This window comes from Strongylocentrotus purpuratus, unplaced genomic scaffold (assembly GCF_000002235.5).
Source record: "Strongylocentrotus purpuratus isolate Spur 01 unplaced genomic scaffold, Spur_5.0 spur5_scaffold_2, whole genome shotgun sequence".
In the NCBI taxonomy this organism is placed as follows: Eukaryota; Metazoa; Echinodermata; class Echinoidea; order Camarodonta; family Strongylocentrotidae; genus Strongylocentrotus; species Strongylocentrotus purpuratus.
This window is the reverse complement of record NW_022145605.1, coordinates 8,595,971-8,615,608: the sequence shown is the minus strand read 5'-3', so window position 1 is coordinate 8,615,608 and position 19,638 is coordinate 8,595,971. Positions and strand designations below refer to the sequence as shown.

At 34.9% G+C, this 19,638-nt stretch overlaps 2 protein-coding genes across 2 annotated transcripts; both read left to right on the top strand.

The window, feature by feature from the left end:
• Positions 1-3,527: 3,527 nt before the first annotated feature.
• On the top strand, positions 3,528-9,172 carry LOC115926355 (bile acid-CoA:amino acid N-acyltransferase-like). The gene is made up of 3 exons (XM_030990986.1): positions 3,528-3,834; positions 5,141-5,373; positions 9,062-9,172. The coding sequence occupies exons 1-3, from the start codon at positions 3,528-3,530 to the stop codon at positions 9,170-9,172; spliced, it is 651 nt and encodes a 216-aa protein (XP_030846846.1).
• A 2,165-nt stretch (positions 9,173-11,337) lies between these two features.
• Positions 11,338-16,089, top strand: LOC115926642 (bile acid-CoA:amino acid N-acyltransferase-like). Its single transcript, XM_030991585.1, has 4 exons — positions 11,338-11,376; positions 12,295-12,375; positions 13,113-13,251; positions 13,977-16,089. The coding sequence occupies exons 1-4, from the start codon at positions 11,356-11,358 to the stop codon at positions 14,093-14,095; spliced, it is 360 nt and encodes a 119-aa protein (XP_030847445.1). The 5' UTR covers positions 11,338-11,355; the 3' UTR covers positions 14,096-16,089.
• The last annotated feature ends 3,549 nt before the right edge of the window (positions 16,090-19,638 follow it).

Genomic DNA, 19,638 nt, shown 5'->3' with positions numbered 1-19,638 from the left:
TGTACGAGATGAATTCCATATAATTATGAAATGTGACCAGTATGAAGATTTACGAATAGATTTTATAGAAAAAATTAGTAATTTGGAAAGTCAAGAAAAATTCATATTTATAATGAGATTAGACAATAAAAATTAACACAGTACTTGATCATGTCGCAGTGCGTAAAGTATTAAAGTAAATTGAACTTCGACGTGAGAATACGACATTCTGTTGACATCCTAAACGGTATGAATGATCGCTGCAAAATATTTAAAACAAATATATGCTGTCTTTATTCGAGTGTCTGGATTAAAACTATGGTCCCTCGGTGACTTTAATGGTGCTATTGCAGTCACCTTGGGCCCATAAATTTAACCAGAGCCTAGCTCGTAGCTCTCAACTTCTCAAGGCAGTATATATTTGTATATATAATATTGTCAATGTCCAAAATCACCTCAAAAGTGATTTTGTTGTTGTTGTAAAAAAAATCCAAGAACATTTCATTGCCACTATTTACTATTACAATATGTGTATTTTTTAACATAGAATGCTGGGGGTTTGTGATTTTGTATCTATCATATCTCAGCTCGCGCTCAAAAGTCAAAGTTGTCAATGCACCTTTGAACGCCAAGGCCCAAGTGAGGTAATTATGATTTACTCGTAAGTCCGTTTTGGTGGAAATTCTACACTTTCAGTTTGAAATCGGTGTCGTGTTGTTGAAATTTTTAAAAACCAGTACAATCACAGACCATTTTAGGTTCTGAAACAAAGTTAATTAGTTAAGTTAGATCAGTGGTAGAGCGCGGATCGAGTTCCTCCGACTAATACAAAGTCGAGCGCGCTCCGTGCTGGTGTCGGCCCGCCGTCGGGCGGCGACTATCGGCCCCGGCCGGGCTCCTCATGTCAACTCGGGACTATGGCCCGGCCTAGCTGGTCTGGGGAATATATGTCCCCTGCATTTTGAGATATTTGAAATATTCCTCGGTGAACAGGACTCAGGCTTTCGTGCCGCCTCCTGGTTTCCTTGCCCCCTTGGTCTTCTTTGGCGGCTTCTTAGTTTGGTTTGCTGTACATTATACAATTTTGCAAATTCTGCAACAACTCCTGTGTTCATACTCTCTCAAAACCTTTGAAGTACTAAAAAGTTATATGTTTTTCGCTCTTTCAGACATCAGAAATGTGATGTGCACAACTTTTTAAATTTTCTATAATACTATATATTGTATTCGACAAAATTGTCATTATTGTATAGCTAACAGGTCAGGGTGTATTTTACAAGGTAACTATTTTGACATCACTATTTTGACATCACTATTTTGAAAAAGGCGAATCCCATTAGAGAATGGTGAGTAGGGAAACTAAAAACATGGGAGTATATAAAGGTTTCCCTTCCCAAGAAATCAAATAGGAGTAATTTCAAAACTTTTTTAACTGATAAATTCCTCAGCGTTACTTTGAAGGGAAGAATCCGTACAGTAATATACTATGACGGATTCGTCTGTGCAAAATAAGCAGGCGAATTTTTAAATAATATTATCAGGTAATGTTTGTTCTGTTGTATGTCTCAATGCCAAGCAACACCTGACTGAACAAAGTTCAAAGTCTACACAGGATGTTACAGTTCGGACTTCGTATCAATAGGGACTTTTAGATTTGCACAAAAGTCAACAACAACGAGGATTGCTACGATCGACGTCCTTTTAATGCATTGCCTTGAATGGACGTCACACGTATCAGTCCACGCAAATCTAAAAGCGCTTAGAGACATTTGTATTAAGCGCTATATAAAAATTAAATATTATTATTATTATTAAAAGTCCCTAATGTATACGTCTGGATCGTGTACATGTAGTTAATACATGTAGCTATCTAATATTTTGTAGAGAGCCCCTCTGCTTTGCAAACATATACGTAGGAATGAAGAATATTATTGTTAAAGTAAAATTGAGATATATGATACCCGCAGTTGCCGATTGAGAGAGAGAGAGGGAAGAAAAGAGTGTATACAAGTGTATGTGTATGCGTACGTGTGAATGTATTCGTAGAGTTTGTTTGAACTTATTTAGGGTACCCTTGCCTCGGGAGTCGGGACGTTATGTTTTTATAACTTTATAATATGTATGCTGCTTGTAAGTATCGGCTTGCATGGTGTAGATATACAGTAGGCTTGCGGGTGCACCGTGTGTGATAGAGAGAGTGAGGATTGAGGAGTCCTGTAAAGGACTCTCGGTTATCTTTCTTGAGGGCGTGTAGTCCTGAAAAGGACTGTTGGTGTAGTCTTGGTTCTCCTTAGAACTATAAGCTAAGAAAAATAACCAACAGTCTTTTTCAAGACTACACCAACATTCCTTTTCAGGACTACACACCCTCAAGAAAGATTGCCGAGAGTCCTTTTCAGGACTCCTCAATCCTCCCTCTCTCTCTCTCTCACACACGGTGCACCCACAAGCCTACTGTATGTATAATAAGTAATTTGCAATTGTTGATATCAATAAAAGCATGTAATTTTTGAGGGGTAATTACATTAAGACCTTGTGAAGGGAATATGTTAAAGGGGATTTAACTTATTTAGGGGTACCTACTTTTTGCATTCATTTTCCACGTGTGCCTCACATTTTTTTTTTTTTTTTTTTTTTTTTTTTGGGGGGGGGGGGGGGGCAGGCGTTAAACCCCTAGCGCACTCTTTGTTGGCCCTGGGGATATCCCAATCATTTTGCCATACTTTTAATGTTTCTCGGTGAAGCAGACTCAGGCTCTCGAACCGCCTTCTTCTAAGGAAAGGGTTTCCTGACCCCCTCGGTCTTCTTTGGCGGCATCTTAGTTCGGTTGGTTGTACCGTCTCAAATTCTGCAAATTCTGCAGCAACCTCTGGGCTCACTCTCTCAAAACTTTCAAAGTAATAAGTGGCTATGCTGTGCTATCCACTCTCTCAGACCTCAGAAATATGATGTCTTCAACTTTTTTAATGTCCTATAAATTCGTGGCGCGCCTATTGATCATCCACCAAAAGTTGAATGACGCCCGCCCTTATGTCTAGCGGGCTTCGCCCGATTCCCGTATATTTACTGGCGATTTCTAATCACTAGTGTTCAAAGGGCACCTCCCGAGCCCCGTTCAATATGTGATTAGGGTAGATTTAAAGCGAAAAATGCGCTCGACGCCCTGGCTGTTTTAAAATTCGGCGACCATCTTGCGATCCACAAATTCGGCCGGAGACCGTTGGATATATGACGCAGGCATAACAGTCTGGAGTTGATTTCCTTAGCAAGCTCATGATCTGTTCTAACAATCGCGATCTTAGACAGGTTGGGGAAAATGTTGATGATGAAAAATTGAAATTGGAACTAACACTTATAATTGGTGCTTGCACAGATGTCTCATTTTATTTACGGGAACCTAGTCAGCTTTGCACAGATGTAAACCAATGACTGGTCCTAATATGATAATTAGCATTGTTTATCCACTCTTTTATTTTAAAACTATGATGAAGGATCACCAGTTTGAAGTGCATCCTCGATCCTTGGCCATGTACCTTGGCCAAACTAAAATGTCGAGCTTGAGGAGATTGCAGACTCTGCTGCGACACACTTCCAAGCTTCACCCATGGGCTAGGCAGAATCTACACCAGACCATGACCAGGTCCTCCTCAAACAGGCTGTTTAGCTCTAGACCTGGTCCAGCTCTCCAGGTCAATCCAAGGTGTGGTCTTGCAGATGATCTGCTTGATGTGAGGGCCAGTGGATTACTTCCGGGTCAACTTGTACAGCTTCAGGCAGAAGTGGAGTCAGAATGCCAAAGATTCAGGTTTCAGTCAGTGGCCATGTTTCAAGCCGATGCCAAAGGTCAAGTCATAGGTAAAAATCAGAGAAAAAAACGAAGACTGTGACTACCTAGGCATTCTTACAGCTATTTATGAAACCAAGTAACAAATTATATTAAACAAGAAGAACATGTGTCTTTTCAAAATGGTTCATTCTAATTCAAAACAACGTAAAGACCGTCTTCATTAAATATCATTCTGTACATGTAGGGGGTGTAAACAAAAAGTGTGATTGGCAACATCAAATTATTTCGAAATTTGCAAGAGAAGATTTAAAGTTATGATTGCTTTTAAAAGACATTGTCTGTCTCAAATGGTATCAAAACAAAAATGTTGCATTATAAAGTACCCACTATGAGTAGGTATACAGCACATTTAGTAATCGCCTTAGTATCTTACGACAAATAATTTCAATGAAGCTATTCTAGTCTACTGCTTGTATATAAGTTAAAATCACTTCTGAAAATTTAAAATGATTTTACTCAAGGCAAGAAACAAATTTGGAATATTCTAAAGAGTTTTGGAAGTATAATAGACTTTTAAGAATCGTGGTACATTGTATTTTAGTCATTCTAATGCGCGCAATGTACTTTAGGTAGCCTAGTTTTGAACTTAAATACTTTCATACTTACTTGGCATTAAACTATTTAACTTTGGACAACAAACAAAATAGATAATTTTATCATGTCAATTCTCTGAAAATTTATGAAAATTGCTTGTCATTTAAGTGTTCTTTGGAGTTTTATATACCGGTATTTGATTCTATTTTGTGTGGCCACCTTTGTGTCTCTAATTAAAGAGGAGATACTAAATTTCCTGTATGTTTGTGTAGATGACATAAATCCTAGCTCATATATAGAACCTCTTTCTACCTTCTTTTTTTCCCGTTATAGTTTGTTGTTTGGTCTCGAACAGGAATACATGTAGCTTGATAATGATAGGATTGTATTTAATGTCCTTTTGTAAAAAAAAAAAAAATCATCTACATTTGCCACTCGTTGTTCACCCAGTTCTAAATGAGTACCGCTAGGAAGAAATTATTTAAATGCTGTGAGTACCACAATCGGTAGACTAGCATGTAATATTGAAACGCCTTGAGAACCTTGCATGATGGATATATGTGCTATGAAAATATCTAATATTGTTACAATTTAATAGTATTACATTTTAATTTAGGCTGACTACCCTCGGTCCTTCTAGCCTCTCTTTAGTGTGCGTACAGAACAATTTTATGGTATTACCTGGCAATGTCGGCAGCATGTATAGTTGAAAGCCAAGAAGCTCCTTAAACGATTTCGATGCCAATTTCATACTTAATGTCATTTTGTTATGCTACGTAGTCAGTCAACACGCCTCTCTTGGTGGGACCTATGAAGGTGTGGAGCCTATGGGCCTGATCTGGAGCTGTAAACCTGTACCAGAGGTAGCCCATCTTTACCCGAGACTGAAGAAAGCAGACTCGAGACAGCCACTGAAGTACACCATAAAGCTTCTAGATCGTGGTGAGCCTGAAACCACCCTGCTTGCTTCGGAGGTGATTGAGAGATGCTATCTGGCTGACTATGTTGAAAGGGTAAAAGTTTCCACTGGAAAGTGTCATGGAGTATTCTTCTTCCCCAAGCATAAAGGTAAAACAGAATACAAAGAAATATATACATGTTTATCCGGAATGTACCAAACACCTAACAATATGAATATTGGAATTACGTGAATCCTAAAACTTGATTGGAGATACAAAACTCATGGTTTAAAAATGCCCTTCAGTGAGGGAATTTTATCTACAATTTATTTATTTATTTATTTAAAAATATTTATACAGGATGACAATATCAACCAAGGCTGTTTTTCATATTGGTCCTGTATATACATACATGGTAAAATACAAACAATGAAATACAATATATCAATGAAATACAAATATCATTGAAATATGCAAAACATGAATAGATTATTGAATATTGAATAATATAACATTTTATAAAATAACCAGCAACTGGATACATATATTTACATTCAAAGGTTTACCCAGGATCACAAAAAGAATGATTTGAAACAATGTACGAAAAAAACAAAAAAACAAAACTAACAAACTTGTATTTATTACAGTAGGGTAAAAAAAAAATATATATACACACATCCATGAGGATATTGGTTATTTACAACATTAATGAAAGTACAATCTTTTATAAAGGTATTTAAATGAAGAAATAGATGTAGAATTCTGTAAGTTAATAGGTAATGAGTTCCAGATAACTCCTCCTGAGTACATAAGACTGTTCTTAAAGCATTCTAGATTAGGTTTTGGTAATATTACATTTGTTTTGTCAGCGGCTCTAGTATTTAAGTTATGTCTATCGCAGACCATTTCAATAGCATTACACAGATGTGTTGGTGCAATACCATGTACAGATTTATACATTAAAACAGCTAAAAAATAATTTCTCCTTTCGTCAAATGATTGCCATTTCATTAATTTTATTAAATCATCACCTCTAACATTTTCATAGTCATAGTTGGATGTAATTATACGTGCTGCTCTCTTTTGTAATCTTAAGAGTAACTCTTTATTTTGCCTTGAGCAATTTCCCCAGACTGTGCATGAATAGTCAATACATGGTAAAATAATTGTATTATACATGAGCTTTAAGGATTTGACATCTAAAAATTTGGACATATTACGTAATGAGAACAGTTTCATAGAAATCAATCTGGTAAGTCTTTTAACATGAATATCCCAAGTAAGGTGTTCATCAATTTCCACCCCTAAATATTTAACATTATGAACCTGTTCCATTTTCGATCCATCCATGTATACATTCAAGTTATATGCTTTACGTGTACTTAAAAGCATAATTTTGGTCTTTTCAGCATTAACTTTTAAATTATTCTGAGTATACCATCTATGTATTGAATGAACATCATTTTGTAACAATATGGTTAGTTCATCAATATTTTTATGAGAAGTATATATAACAACATCATCAGCAAACATATTACAGGTACATGTCTTCAAAGACTGAGCTATATCATTAATAAAAAGTAGAAATAAGATTGGTCCGAGGACACTCCCTTGGGGTATTCCATTTAATAATGTCTTTGAGTTTGAGAGTATACCATGACAGAAAACCATTTGTCTCCTTTCAAACAAATAACTACTAAACCATTTCAACTGTTCATCCTTTATACCATAACATTGTAGTTTCTTAAGTAATAATTTATGGTCAATTGAATCAAAACATTTGGAAATATCTAAAAAGCACGCAGCTACTAATTCTTTTTCATTAAAAGATTCCAGCCAATCATCTATAGTTCTATGAATACATGTATTGGTTGAATGGTTGGGTAGAAAAGCTGATTGATCAATAGAAATCAATTCATTCAAGCGAAGATAATTCAATAATTGTTTTTGGATGACTTTCTCTAAAATGTTAATTACATGACAGGTTACAGATATTGGTCTATAGTTGGTTGGATCATCTTTTTTTCCCTTACCCTTATATATAGGTGTTACTTTTGATATTTTCCAATCAGACGGAACTGAGCCATTTCTTAGACTTGCATTATATAGTAAAACCAATGGTTTAGATAGAACTGACGCTCCAATACAAAGCAATTTAGAATCTACATTAAATAGGTCAAGATTACTTACATTTCCTAATTTGCATAACAATTCATAAACAACACTTTCCTTTAGTCTTTGAAATTCAAAACTATAAATACATTCTGGATGTTTCCAGCTAAAATCGTCATTTTTTGGTTTATTCATTTTTCCAACTGACGTAAAAAAATTGTTCAATTTATCAGCACTTAATTCATTAGGCAATACATCATTTTTACGTTTCCTGCCGGTGATCTTATTCAGCTAACGCCATATTTTTTTACTATCTTTTTTACAATCTCGAATAACATCCTTGGTATAATCCCTCTTATTATCACGTCTTAATCTAGTAATACGGTTTCTTATGCATTTATAATCTTTTTTTATTGCTGGGTCGATATCAGATTTCCTCTTTAAAAAATCTCTTTTATAAATCAATTGGACTAATTCTTTTGAAATCCAGGGACAATATCTTTGTTTCATACGCATAGTTTTAAGAGGTGCATGTTTATCACATACCTTAGTAAAAGTTGATTTCCATTCAAACCATTTTTCATCAATATTATACGTATCATCTTCAAAATCAAGATTACTGGTATCAAAGCTTCTTTCTAAGTCCTGTAAAAAAACATCTCTATCAAATCGTTGATAATCACGAAAAGTAACCTCTTTGTGATTATTATGTTTGGTCATTGAAAAATTTATGCATGTATAGATGAGATAATGGTCACTTAATGAAATCTTTGCAACATTGGTGACAGCATGTCTTTCAGGTATCGTAGTTAAAATATGATCTAAACATTTTGAAGAATTGCTTGTAACCCTAGTAGGCTTCAACACTAATTGTGTCATGAGAAATAAGTTTTCAATCAAATTAATTGGATTATTACATAAATTATGGTCTAAGATGTAGTCATAATTAAGATCACCTAATATTATAAGTTCCTTATTTTCTTGTGACACCTTTTCTAATACATCCAATAGATTATTAAAATATGATACATCAGAATTTGGTGGTCTATAAATACAAGACATCAATACTTGTTCATGATTAAAAAACATTTCAAACCAAATACCTTCCAATGAATTACTTATTAGATCATGTCGCAATGTGTATGGAATAGATTTTAAAATATATACACAAACACCACCACCTCTTTTCTTGTTCATAGTCTTTGGTCTATCCTTACGAATTATTACATAATTGTCTATAAAAACATCATTATCATTTATCTGATCATGTAATCAATGCTTCTCTGAACCAGGGTGTATCTTTTCATTGGTTACCTACATTATGGCAGTTGAATACGTACCTAATTTCTTCTAATTTTAAATACAAACATTAAGGAATATGGTTCTCATGAGCTTATATTAATTTATTTGACGATATGTAATAACCTGATTGTAGCTCGTTGTGTTGTTTTATATTTTTTTGCATAACATTAATGGCAAGTGGGATTGATAAAAGTGTGTTTTAAGATACAAAAATGTAAATCACAGTATCCTTTAAAAAACATTTTAACAAGTCTTAAGTGCAGCATTGTAAATGAATCCAATTACCGAAGTAAAAATACACTAATTCCTTTGATCAGATGTTAAAAACTCTAAAAACACTATTACAACAAAAACAATAGATATCATGATAAATATTATTGCTTTCCAGGTGTCTCGGATCCTCTCCCAGTGGTGGTTGAACTACGAGGCCTTGGTAATGGCGTCTTGGAAGATCGTGCATCTCTGCTTGCGTCCCACGGGTATGCTGTCCTTGAAATAGATTTCATGGCCTCATTTGAACCAACAGAAGACATGAGTGTCTTTTATTTTGATGCACAGGCATTCCTGGTACGTTTACTTCTTTCCTTGAGTCCATCTCTCGACACTTAACTTACTTTTTTGTTGTGCCTCTCTGCACGGTCACTTGTTTGCAATACATGCACATTTTTACAAAATGATAGGCATACATTTCAAGTTCAAGTTCAAGTTTGCTTATGAAGACGTTTCATTAAAACACAGAATATATACAATTAAATAGGGAATAATCACACATAAAATATCATACATCCAACAACAACAACAACAAAATATTTTTTAAAAATAACATAATGGAAGTGAAGGGATGAGCTCAAAAGGAGTATGGTCCTTATGCTAGAGCCCATCCCTCATATATACATTGATGCAAGGATTGCTTTTTGCAACTGACACAATGGCTTTTGCAAAATCATCAATTTCTGGTCTTGGCTCCATGGCAACCCTTCAAATACTGGTATAGATTAATCTTGTTAAATAATCTTTAAGCATTTGGTTTATCTATCCTATGATTAATACTATGTGGCATAATCAGATTATTTTTGTGGCATAGAAAAGTTGAGTTGTGAAGGGTGAACAATAATTTTGTTGACTTTTTCAATTCAATTCAACTCTAGTTTATTGTAAATAAAAAGATACTGAATAAAAAGTCCGGAGACTCATACACTTCAGTTTACAAATTTTAAATACATACAAGAATATAAGAAATCAATACTTTTAGCAATCTTTATATTAATAACTGATTCTAATTAACTAAACAACTAATATCAAATAATCGTAAAATAATACATGTTGTAATTATTCAGTAATAACATTCAAATAGTGAAATATGTTGTCACCATTTTCTAAATGTCATATTCAATTTTTGATACACTTTCAAATTAACGAGTAATCTTTTTTTTAAACCTAGTTAACATTTCTTTAAAAAAACATATTTCTATATAGATGATTATCACAAGAGATATGATAATAAACAAAAATTCAGTCTTAATCATAACTTTACTTTCTGTGAATTTTTCTTTTTTTCTTCTTCTCTAACCATGCATTCATGTAGGATTTATTTCAGTACATTGAAAATCATCCTCGCTTGGATGCCTCTCGGGTGGGTTTGTTTGGGTTCTGTACTGGCAGCACATTGGCCTTTCATGGTCTCTCCAGCTTAAACCTTCCTGTTAAGTGTGCTGTCTTCTCCAGTATGTTCGATATCTTGATGTCTGTCGTCGGAATGAAGATGCCCAACGGAAAATATATTGAACCCCGTGGGTAAGTGCCGGAGGGATTCGAACTCTTTCACTGTTTCGAAGGCTCGTTTTTATTTTATGTCATTTAATTTATATGTATTATTGTTATCATTGTTAAAATAAATGATAATAATAACAATAATAATAATAATAATGATAACATTATTGATAATAATGATGATGATAAGCGTCCTCAGCTTCAATGCAGTTCTTCAGGACCCTGCAATTATTAATACCCCGGTGCTTGCCATGTACCCATTTATACCTTCGTGGAGAATGGTAAATGTGAATTAATGTCTTAGCAAAGGACATTAGTGCTGGGTTGAGATTTGAACCCTCAACCCATGATGACTTCAACCACTACCACTTTTTTTTTGGGGGGGGGGGGAGGGGTCGGACGCTGGCAAACTCAAAGTTGGATATCACAAATAAAAAAGATTATGAATAAAACCTGTGTTTGTTGTGTCCACTATAATTTTATAACAATTTAATTCTGCTTGTCAGATATCGTCGGACTTGCCGACAGGGCATTCAGGGAACCATTTTGTAATAACAATTAGCACGTCGAGTTTTCTTGTATACGTGTACAATCATATCGTCCTGCATCCCTTCTTTGGGAAACAATAATCTCGCAAACATAGCGATGTATTCGCTATGTTTGCGAGAGAGTAAAGTCCCACATTCTTTTACTCCTAAATTGTTGAAAGTCTTTTCGTTTTCCTGTTTCTTTTATGGTGTTTAGTCTTAGACTCACCCCTTTTATCAACTTCGCCAAAAGATAACCCTGTCGTGTTCCCTTACTTCGTTATACAGGCCCCTGGAAGAGTTTACGGAGACCTATGAGAAAGATGGATATACATGGTTTTGCTGCAAGGAGTATGAAAGGATGAAAGTTGTGCATGCGAACAAAATGGAAGACTACCTTCCTCCGGTAAGTTGTATGTTTTAACCGGTTGACAACAAATTGTCCCATACGCATGACCTTCATACAGTGACCAACCAGTTCCAGTAGGCAATACGATTGTGAACGGAATAATGATTTGAAAGCATTCTTTTTTTCCTTTGAACTCATGTGGAAGAATTCCATTCAGTGTAGCATTGTCAATTGACAGGACAGATAAATCTAATTCAAATTTATGGACCAAATTTTTATCATGGGATTGAATAAATACTGAAACTAAATTGTGTTTCATTGTGTGCGCTTTGTTTCAGAGTTTGGTCAGTAAAGACAAATGTAGATGGCGCACTGTAATTTCTATTTTATTTTATCATCGAGCATTCGGAATAACTTCTAGGTAGTTTCTTCATCAATGAATTTTCCTGACGAATAATCTTATCACATTTGGAGGTTCTAATTTGTCATAATGTGTACTTCCCTTAGTTTCTTCTTTATTTCGTTAAAAAAAGTTTGCGATTTCTGTAAGTAACCAAAACTGAGATGTTCCTGTTTTGACGGCATTTTCTATTTTAATTTCCCAAATGAAACCAATATTGTATTACGTAAGGATATTAGTGAAAATATTATAATATACATATATAGATATGCATCAGTTAAAGTAACGTTATGCCTTTCAACTTAGACTGCCCAAGAAGGTATTTCAACTGATCATAAGTGATCTCCAAAAACAAAAAATAGAATTGAACTAAATTTGATCCTTCAAAGGATATCCATACAATGTATATGGAACTCCCTAACATTACAGATCGCAATGCATTTCAAAATGTTGAGCAAGATTTACTTACTTACATGTAATTTTTAAGGATTTTGTATTATTTTTTTAAATCTACAGTACACAGTCTTGAGCGAATGTGACCTTGATATTTACTTCCTGTATTCTAATCATCGTAGGTTGAAAACATATCAGTGCCAACTCTCTTTCTACTTGCTGAAGATGATCAATACCAGCCGTCAAAGGAACGCACGCTAGAGGTATACTGACCACTTTGTTTAGAGCCAGAAGTGCATTAACTGGTATCATTTCACACGGTGTTAACGCCCTTCTGGCATAATCAGAAGTCTGTTAAAAGCAATATCTGTTTTAAGCTACTGAAATCGTGTCATTTGATTGGCTGACGGCAAATTTTCCATAGAAAATTAGCATTTGTTATTGATAATAAATTTTATGAAACAGGGCCCAGGTTTGAAGTTGAGTGTTGAGTTTAGTGTAGGATATTGACTGCAGAAAAGTAAGTTAATGCTGGAGCATGTGTCTTGCAAACAATATGGTGGTCATTTCGTTCGTCAAATTGATGTTTCAAATAGTCGTAATGAAAAATCCAATGATGCCCCATACCGTTAGACCGTATTTTTGACGGGCTGTTTGAAATGTAGAGGTGTCGTGGTCTAGTGTGTATGACTTTGGAGCATGTGGTTCGTGGTACGAGTCCCTTTTACGAGATATTTATCTACATTTGCCACTCTCCATCCAGGTGCATTACATTTAAATGGGTACCCAATAGGTACTTATTCTTTGAATGCTTTTACTAGTGATCTAGGGCAGCTGGAGTAAAACCAGAGTAATACTAGTACTTTGTACACACCTTTATTAAACATCCCTGGTGTGTGTGTGTATTATAAATTTAGCTATTATTATCATTATTATTAGTGGTAGTAGCAGCAGCAGTATTACTAGTATTATTTTTATTATTTTTTGTTTGCATTTCTAGACTATATCTGCCATGGAGGAGGCAGGAAAAGATCACCTGGTGGAGACCTTTTCGTTAGAAGGTTCAGGACACCTTCTGGACGCTCCGTACATGCCTATCTGTACACAGTCCTCTATCAAGTTTCCTACTGTACGATATCGTAAGTACATTTACATGATGAGCAGTGTTACAGCCAACCAAGTTTAATGTGAACCAATCAGGCAATCACCCCAAAAGTCTTTTGTTTTGTATGTTAGTAGTTTCAAGTCGTAATACTATATTCTAGATATGAGCTTCAAATGCTACTTCTGTTAAGACATTTTTGTGCAAGTTAAAATACACTTTCAATTAACATAAAAGTGATTTGTGACTACATTATGCAACACACCCTTATGTACTTGCCTGAAATAGAGCACGCATCGAAAAGAAGTCTGGCTTTTGCTCCGTGTGCGCGGGTTTTATTTCTATTTTTTTTTTCTTTCCCTTTCTCTTTTTTAGCCCATAGAAAGCTGGAAGAAGTTCTTTAGTTTGATTTTATACACGTAATCTGTACACAAATTATTTCAGTGAATTGGTACACTTGTAAAGTATAATTTCTCTTTGCAGATCAATAGTTAACGCTAGTAGTTCAGTAGTAGTATACCAGCAAGAAACCTTGAACACACAGAGCTACTCAATTTTGTTGATCGAATTTTAATTATTAAAGATGTCTGAAATTATGGCTTTTCTATCTGGTATTTGCCGATGATATTCCTTACGAGGTGTGAAGTTATGTTTTTTGTGTGTAATTTCTGATAATTGATGATAGTATATATTGATTTGTCCTATTGATAAAGATCATGATGCCTTTCATTCTTTTTGTTCAAAACCTTTACATATATCTAGCCTATTTCACTACCTGGGGAGGTACACCACACCTGTATGCCCACTCTGTAGACAAAGCCTGGAAGAAAGTGCTAGATTACTACAAGCATCACCTCAACCCAAAAGAAACATACAGATGAAGCATTCAATATGATCATGTGCATCATTCTGAATAGATAGTCATTAGTGAAGTAATTACATTAAAGAACTTACAGATGTGAAGGGATAAATACCATGAGTTCATGTATTTGTCCATCATTCTGAAATAGATAATAATTTTTTAAAAAGTGAGAGATGTGAACCGATAAATACCAATGTTTCTTAGCTTCACATTGTCATTACTGGTAACTGGATTATGTTGCTTTTTTTTTTTTTTTACAAAACTAGTGTTTTGATTTTACTTATTGCGGCAAAATTCCGAACTTTCACTAAGTATATACTTGCACATATAACATAAACATATACACATACATGGACATGTACGTGTACTACATTGTACTAAAAAGGGCCAATGTATATTTTATTTCTGATTTTTATGAGAATGAGATATTTTAAATAATTCTCTCTGATCAGAAATATAGAGAGCATCAAATAAAGAACTTTAGATATGTCAGAATTTGCAATATTTGTGTCGATTTCATGTAGAATGATTTATAATGTTTGTTATTCTCTCGAATAAAAAAATGGATAATCAGATTTACATGACAAATTTCAGTATTTATTTTAGCATTTACGTTGTTCAAGTGGTGATCAAGTGAGGACAGTTCACCAAATCAGGAATAGAGCTTTTGCGAGAATGGGAGATTTTTCTTTCAAAATGAATGGAAATGTTGTTAATAAAACTTCTAAGACTGAATGTACAGTGGGCCCGTATTGTACTATGAAAACCCCACCCTGGGTTATAATACATAACACAAAAAAAACTTAAGATTTGTACGAACTTCCTTTGTTAAATCTGATTTTGAGCAAAAGCACAAACCCAACGTCGGGTTGAAATGTTAGTACAATACGGTCCCGCAGTACATTTGTGGAAGTTCTTTAGATCAAACTCTGTCTGATTTATTGGTAAATAAAGTATAAAATAATTTACTACCATCTGAAATGTGAGTATGATATTTCAGGACAATGATATTTCATGATTATATATTTAGTCGGGTCAGTACATATACATTGCAATATGTGGTATATTGTGCAAATCCAAGCTACTTGTATTTTTCTTTTATGGTACAGATCACCTGTCAAATCTTTGTGTAATATTTACAATAAAAGTAAGAGTAATAATGATGATAATAATATGCCATACTTACAATAGTGCATATCACTAATATTGTCCCTAACCGCACGGTGATAGAGAGACAAAAGAGATCAAGTTAAAAAATTCCAGAAGAATGAGATTCACTCATCATACTTCCTTAATCAGTTAACAGTGGAATTTTTGTCTGAAAGAAGTGTTTCAAGACATGTTTTTTTAATGTGCATCTGATGAATAAAGTGGATAACCCTATACTGGAGTTTGGATCAGACAATATATTAATAATAGATTCAACAATGCTTCTGTAATTATGTAAATTAATGTTCATAATATTTTGGAAAACTAAAGAGACTAAACACGTTGGATTTTCCCAAACTACGTTCATGGGAGTATTAAATGTATTAACAGGACCATTATGTAAAACAGCCTGCGAGCTGATCAATGTTAGCCTGTTAAAAGATGTTTTAATAAATAAATAAATAAATAAATAAATAGAATAACAACATAGAGTAAGTACAATGCAATATCATCAGATAAGTGATACGAAAATCAAACATGTGATGCATTCATTTTGGTAGCGTTGAACCTCGTTCCAATAAATGCTCATGATAAAAGGGCTATTTTGCGAAACCCACTTCTCTGTATTTTATCACAGTACCTTCTGTGTTTTTGAGATGTTTACTATAGCGAGGTTCTTCTACATTTACCTGCATCAATAGTGCTCAACTCTTAAAATCCCTACATACATGTATTTGCTTCTTTTCGTTTCATTTCATCAGTTCTTATCAGTTATCGCGTTTCCTTTTGAAAAGGAATAATGTAATTTATGATTATATTTGTAAATACACCAACAATTGTATTTTGTTATAAATATATGTTTGAAGCTAGAATTGTATTAAAATAAATGAACATATATTTCGTATTCCTTCCCAATTTGATCCATATGTGGCATTTGTATGACGTGTGTACACTGTATTAAAATAATAATATAAACATAAACATGGAGGGATACCCTTAATAAGCAGTTTGCTTGTAGGCAGGGCCCCGATATACAATATAAAATTTACAACTTTGTTAGGGGAGCCTTCCAAAGTTGCGACTGTGCCGCGACGCGTCGGGGCGCAGAGCAGGATATGAGAACAAAGGAGGCGCCTTTATGCGCCCATTAGCGCCTTTTTGCGTCGGATAGGAGAGGACTTCAGTTGGTTGCCAGCTCATTAAAATCTGGCTATTGTTTGGAGTCTCATTGTTACGAAATTACCCCGCCGGGGCGCGCCCCGGTGAAGCACTTGACATTTGTGAATGGGAGCTTAAACTTTGAATAGCTTTCGCGCCCTTTCGCGCCCGGTCCGGCGCATTAGTTATTCATGTAGTGCCCGCTTGTGTGTCGCTCTCGTCTTGCGAGATTTGACTCTGAAAAGCATTACTTTGGCTACTGATTTGTTTTAATATTATTTTACATACATGACATTGGTTACAATGTTTGTTCTGATTGTTTATTTTCCTCTCAAAATTGGAGTTCTGTAGGCGTTAACGTTGGCATGATTGTTCATTTTTTTTATCTCCTCCTGTTCTGTTCATGATTGTGTTCAATATACTGTATCAATTTTAATACAAATTGATTTGTTCACGAAAAAAACAAATTTATTTTATACTTACCCCACTCTCTCTGACATTGTTTTCCTCGTGCATGTTTTGACACTTTAATTGTAATTTTATATTTCCTTATAGCGATGTTATCGCATGTTTCGATTTTCTTGTTTTTTTTAAAACAATTTTTGTTGCATCTTGTAAACAGTTCTGTCGTATGATCATTATAAATCATATAATTATATCATCAGTCTGTTATTTCATAGATCCTTTGAATATTCTTAAAATTAGAGAACGTATTTTTAAATCCGTGATGTTGAAAATGATACTTAATCCAGAATGTCGTAGTTTCTCCATGAATTGGATTTAAAAAGCGTTTTATCTGTATTACGATGTTTTTGTAATGCAAATGATATCCGTATTGTCGGGAACATCATCAATATGTTTCGTTAGAAGGAAGACGCTCATTTTCAGAATGTTCTTTCTTTGCAAAACACTAATGTTACGAACAAAATTAAATACACCGTGCCCGTATCAAAGAATTTTATCGAATATTTCTTTGCGACGAAGGGGGGGGGGGGGGTTACATCCGCGGCCAGTTTTAGATCTAGGTCATTGTTAAGAATAACTAAAATACGTATATATTGTGCTGAATAGGGGCCACGTGTTATCGAAAGAGCGTAGTGCGTTCTAGAACAAATACAAGCCATGGCAATTCGTTGAATTGCTTCTCGTAACAGAACTGTCTCACCGTCTAAATAAGGATCCATCCGGGGGATCCATCATGCACGTGTTGGTATCAAGTAGTAAACGGAATTAATAATGATTGCGTTGTTTTGGGACATTTTTTTTCGGGGGGGGGGGGCAGGGAGCCCTTATTCTTCTTCTACTGGGTCATCAAGAAACACAAATAGTGTTGAAATTTTTCGCAATCCCTTTAGCGCCGAGGGTAGAAAAGCCTTTAGAAAAGTCAGCTGGACAATAGCAATTTAATGTTGGTCAAACAATCAGCGAGAAATACTGGGCAAACAGATATTAGCCCACGTCTTCAATATAACCAGGGAATCCCGATATAACTAAGCACATGCTCACAATATGAATATCAAATCTGGCTATTGTTTGGAGACTCATTGTTACTGTCTGGTAAAGGGGTACTTTTCACGCACCAAAGTCCGGCTCGTCTAGTACACACAAATCCGGCCCGTATTGACTTTACACACCGGACTTAATGGACTGTTTTCAAAAGGAGGGAAAATGCATATGCGTACCCTACATAACACTCATTCGGGGTGGGGGGGGGGGGGGTGCGCTTAAAGGCGAAGCGCTTTTTGTGAATTGTGAATTTGTGAATTTGAAAAGCTTTCGCGCCCATTCCTACGCATTAGTTATTCATGTAATCCTCGCGTGTGTGTCCGCTCTCGTCTTGAAAGATTTGACTCTAAAATTTTCACGTTGGCTACTGATATGTTTTATTATTATTTTACGTACAAGACATTGATTTAGATTGTTGTTCTGATTGTTATATTCCTCCCAAACATCGAAGTTGTGTAGGCGCTGACGTTGTTATGATTGTTCATTTCTGTTCATTAATGTGTTCAATACTTGTATTATATTAATTTCTTCACGAACAAAACAAAAACGATATGTATAATTGTATTCCTTCTGTATGTTTTGACACATTATTTGGTTCATATTACATTTATTTTGTTCTGTCATCCGATCAAAATAGGTCATATATCTATATCATCACTCTGTTCTTTCTCATGCAAGATCGATTTAAAGAATAGAAACGTAGGTTCTCTAAATCTTCGCAAAATCAGCTATTGTATTTAAATACCCGTGATTTAAAAAATGATACTTATAATCAAAGAGATTGAAAGATTCTGCTTGAAATAAGATTATAGGGCGTTTATAAATATGTCATACAAAACAAACAAACATCTGCAAATTAAAGATATTACAAAAATGATAGTCGTATTGTCGGGAGCCTGCATCATCAAAACGTTTCGGTAGATGGAACAATTCGAAATCGCCTATCTGTTCCAAACATGAAATTCGATCGAATATTTCTTCGCGAAGAAACTTTATTGGTGATTTCGAATTGTCTTAAAGTAGATATTCATTGATTTTAAATCTAGCTTTATTTTCTTTATTGCAAAGTTGAAACTTTGATTCGACAAGGTTATCAAAATTCAATGCTTGGAAACATTCGAAGTAATGATTATTATAAATTACAAAATGCTTAAATACAGCCCCGGCATAGCACCTGAATAGCTCTCCGAAGGCTGCTGAGATGTGTCAGATCACAGCAGGGACATGATTTGCACAAGCAGACGATGTCCCATGACATCTCACACATTTTCAGTGCCTGTGTTTTCATCTTCTCTTGAGTTCTTTCTCTTACTTCACTACCGTCAGGCTAAATGTGTAATCTATTGCCTCACTCTAAACCCCGCGCATGGTTTTATTTTGATGACAAATGCAGCGATACAAAAATAAAGGAATCTGTTGCTTGTAAACAAAATAAGACGCCATTGTATATTCAGCTGCAGACACCGCGGTATGTTCGGCGTTTTAAGAGGGAACAAATGCCGCCCTTAATATCAATCCGGGGGCTTTTCAATTTGAAAGTCTGGTTTCTTTGATTGTTAATTAACCCCTATCCTGTGTATTTACAAGCAAAAGATTTTAGTTATCAGAATCGGGTCATGTCCCCTTTTGATCGGTTTGACGTGCCAGTACATTTATATACACTAAACTCATTATAATTTGACAAATAATAGCTTTGCAATTATGTTCATTCTTTATGGGATGTCGTCTGCTTGGGCAGTATTGGTCCCT

What these genes read in the sequence shown, in the direction of transcription:
- LOC115926355 (XM_030990986.1), top strand. Translation starts at nt 3,528, where the DNA reads ATGTCGAGCTTGAGGAGATTGCAGACTCTGCTGCGACACACTTCCAAG. An exon ending in TGCCAAAGGTCAAGTCATAG is followed by an intron (nt 3,835 to 5,140) that starts GTAAAAATCAGA and finishes TATGCTACGTAG; the next exon opens with TCAGTCAACACGCCTCTCTT. An exon ending in TGGCTGACTATGTTGAAAGG is followed by an intron (nt 5,374 to 9,061) that starts GTAAAAGTTTCC and finishes ATTGCTTTCCAG; the next exon opens with GTGTCTCGGATCCTCTCCCA.
- LOC115926642 (XM_030991585.1), top strand. Translation starts at nt 11,356, where the DNA reads ATGGAAGACTACCTTCCTCCG. An exon ending in TGGAAGACTACCTTCCTCCG is followed by an intron (nt 11,377 to 12,294) that starts GTAAGTTGTATG and finishes TAATCATCGTAG; the next exon opens with GTTGAAAACATATCAGTGCC. An exon ending in GTTTCCTACTGTACGATATC is followed by an intron (nt 13,252 to 13,976) that starts GTAAGTACATTT and finishes ACATATATCTAG; the next exon opens with CCTATTTCACTACCTGGGGA.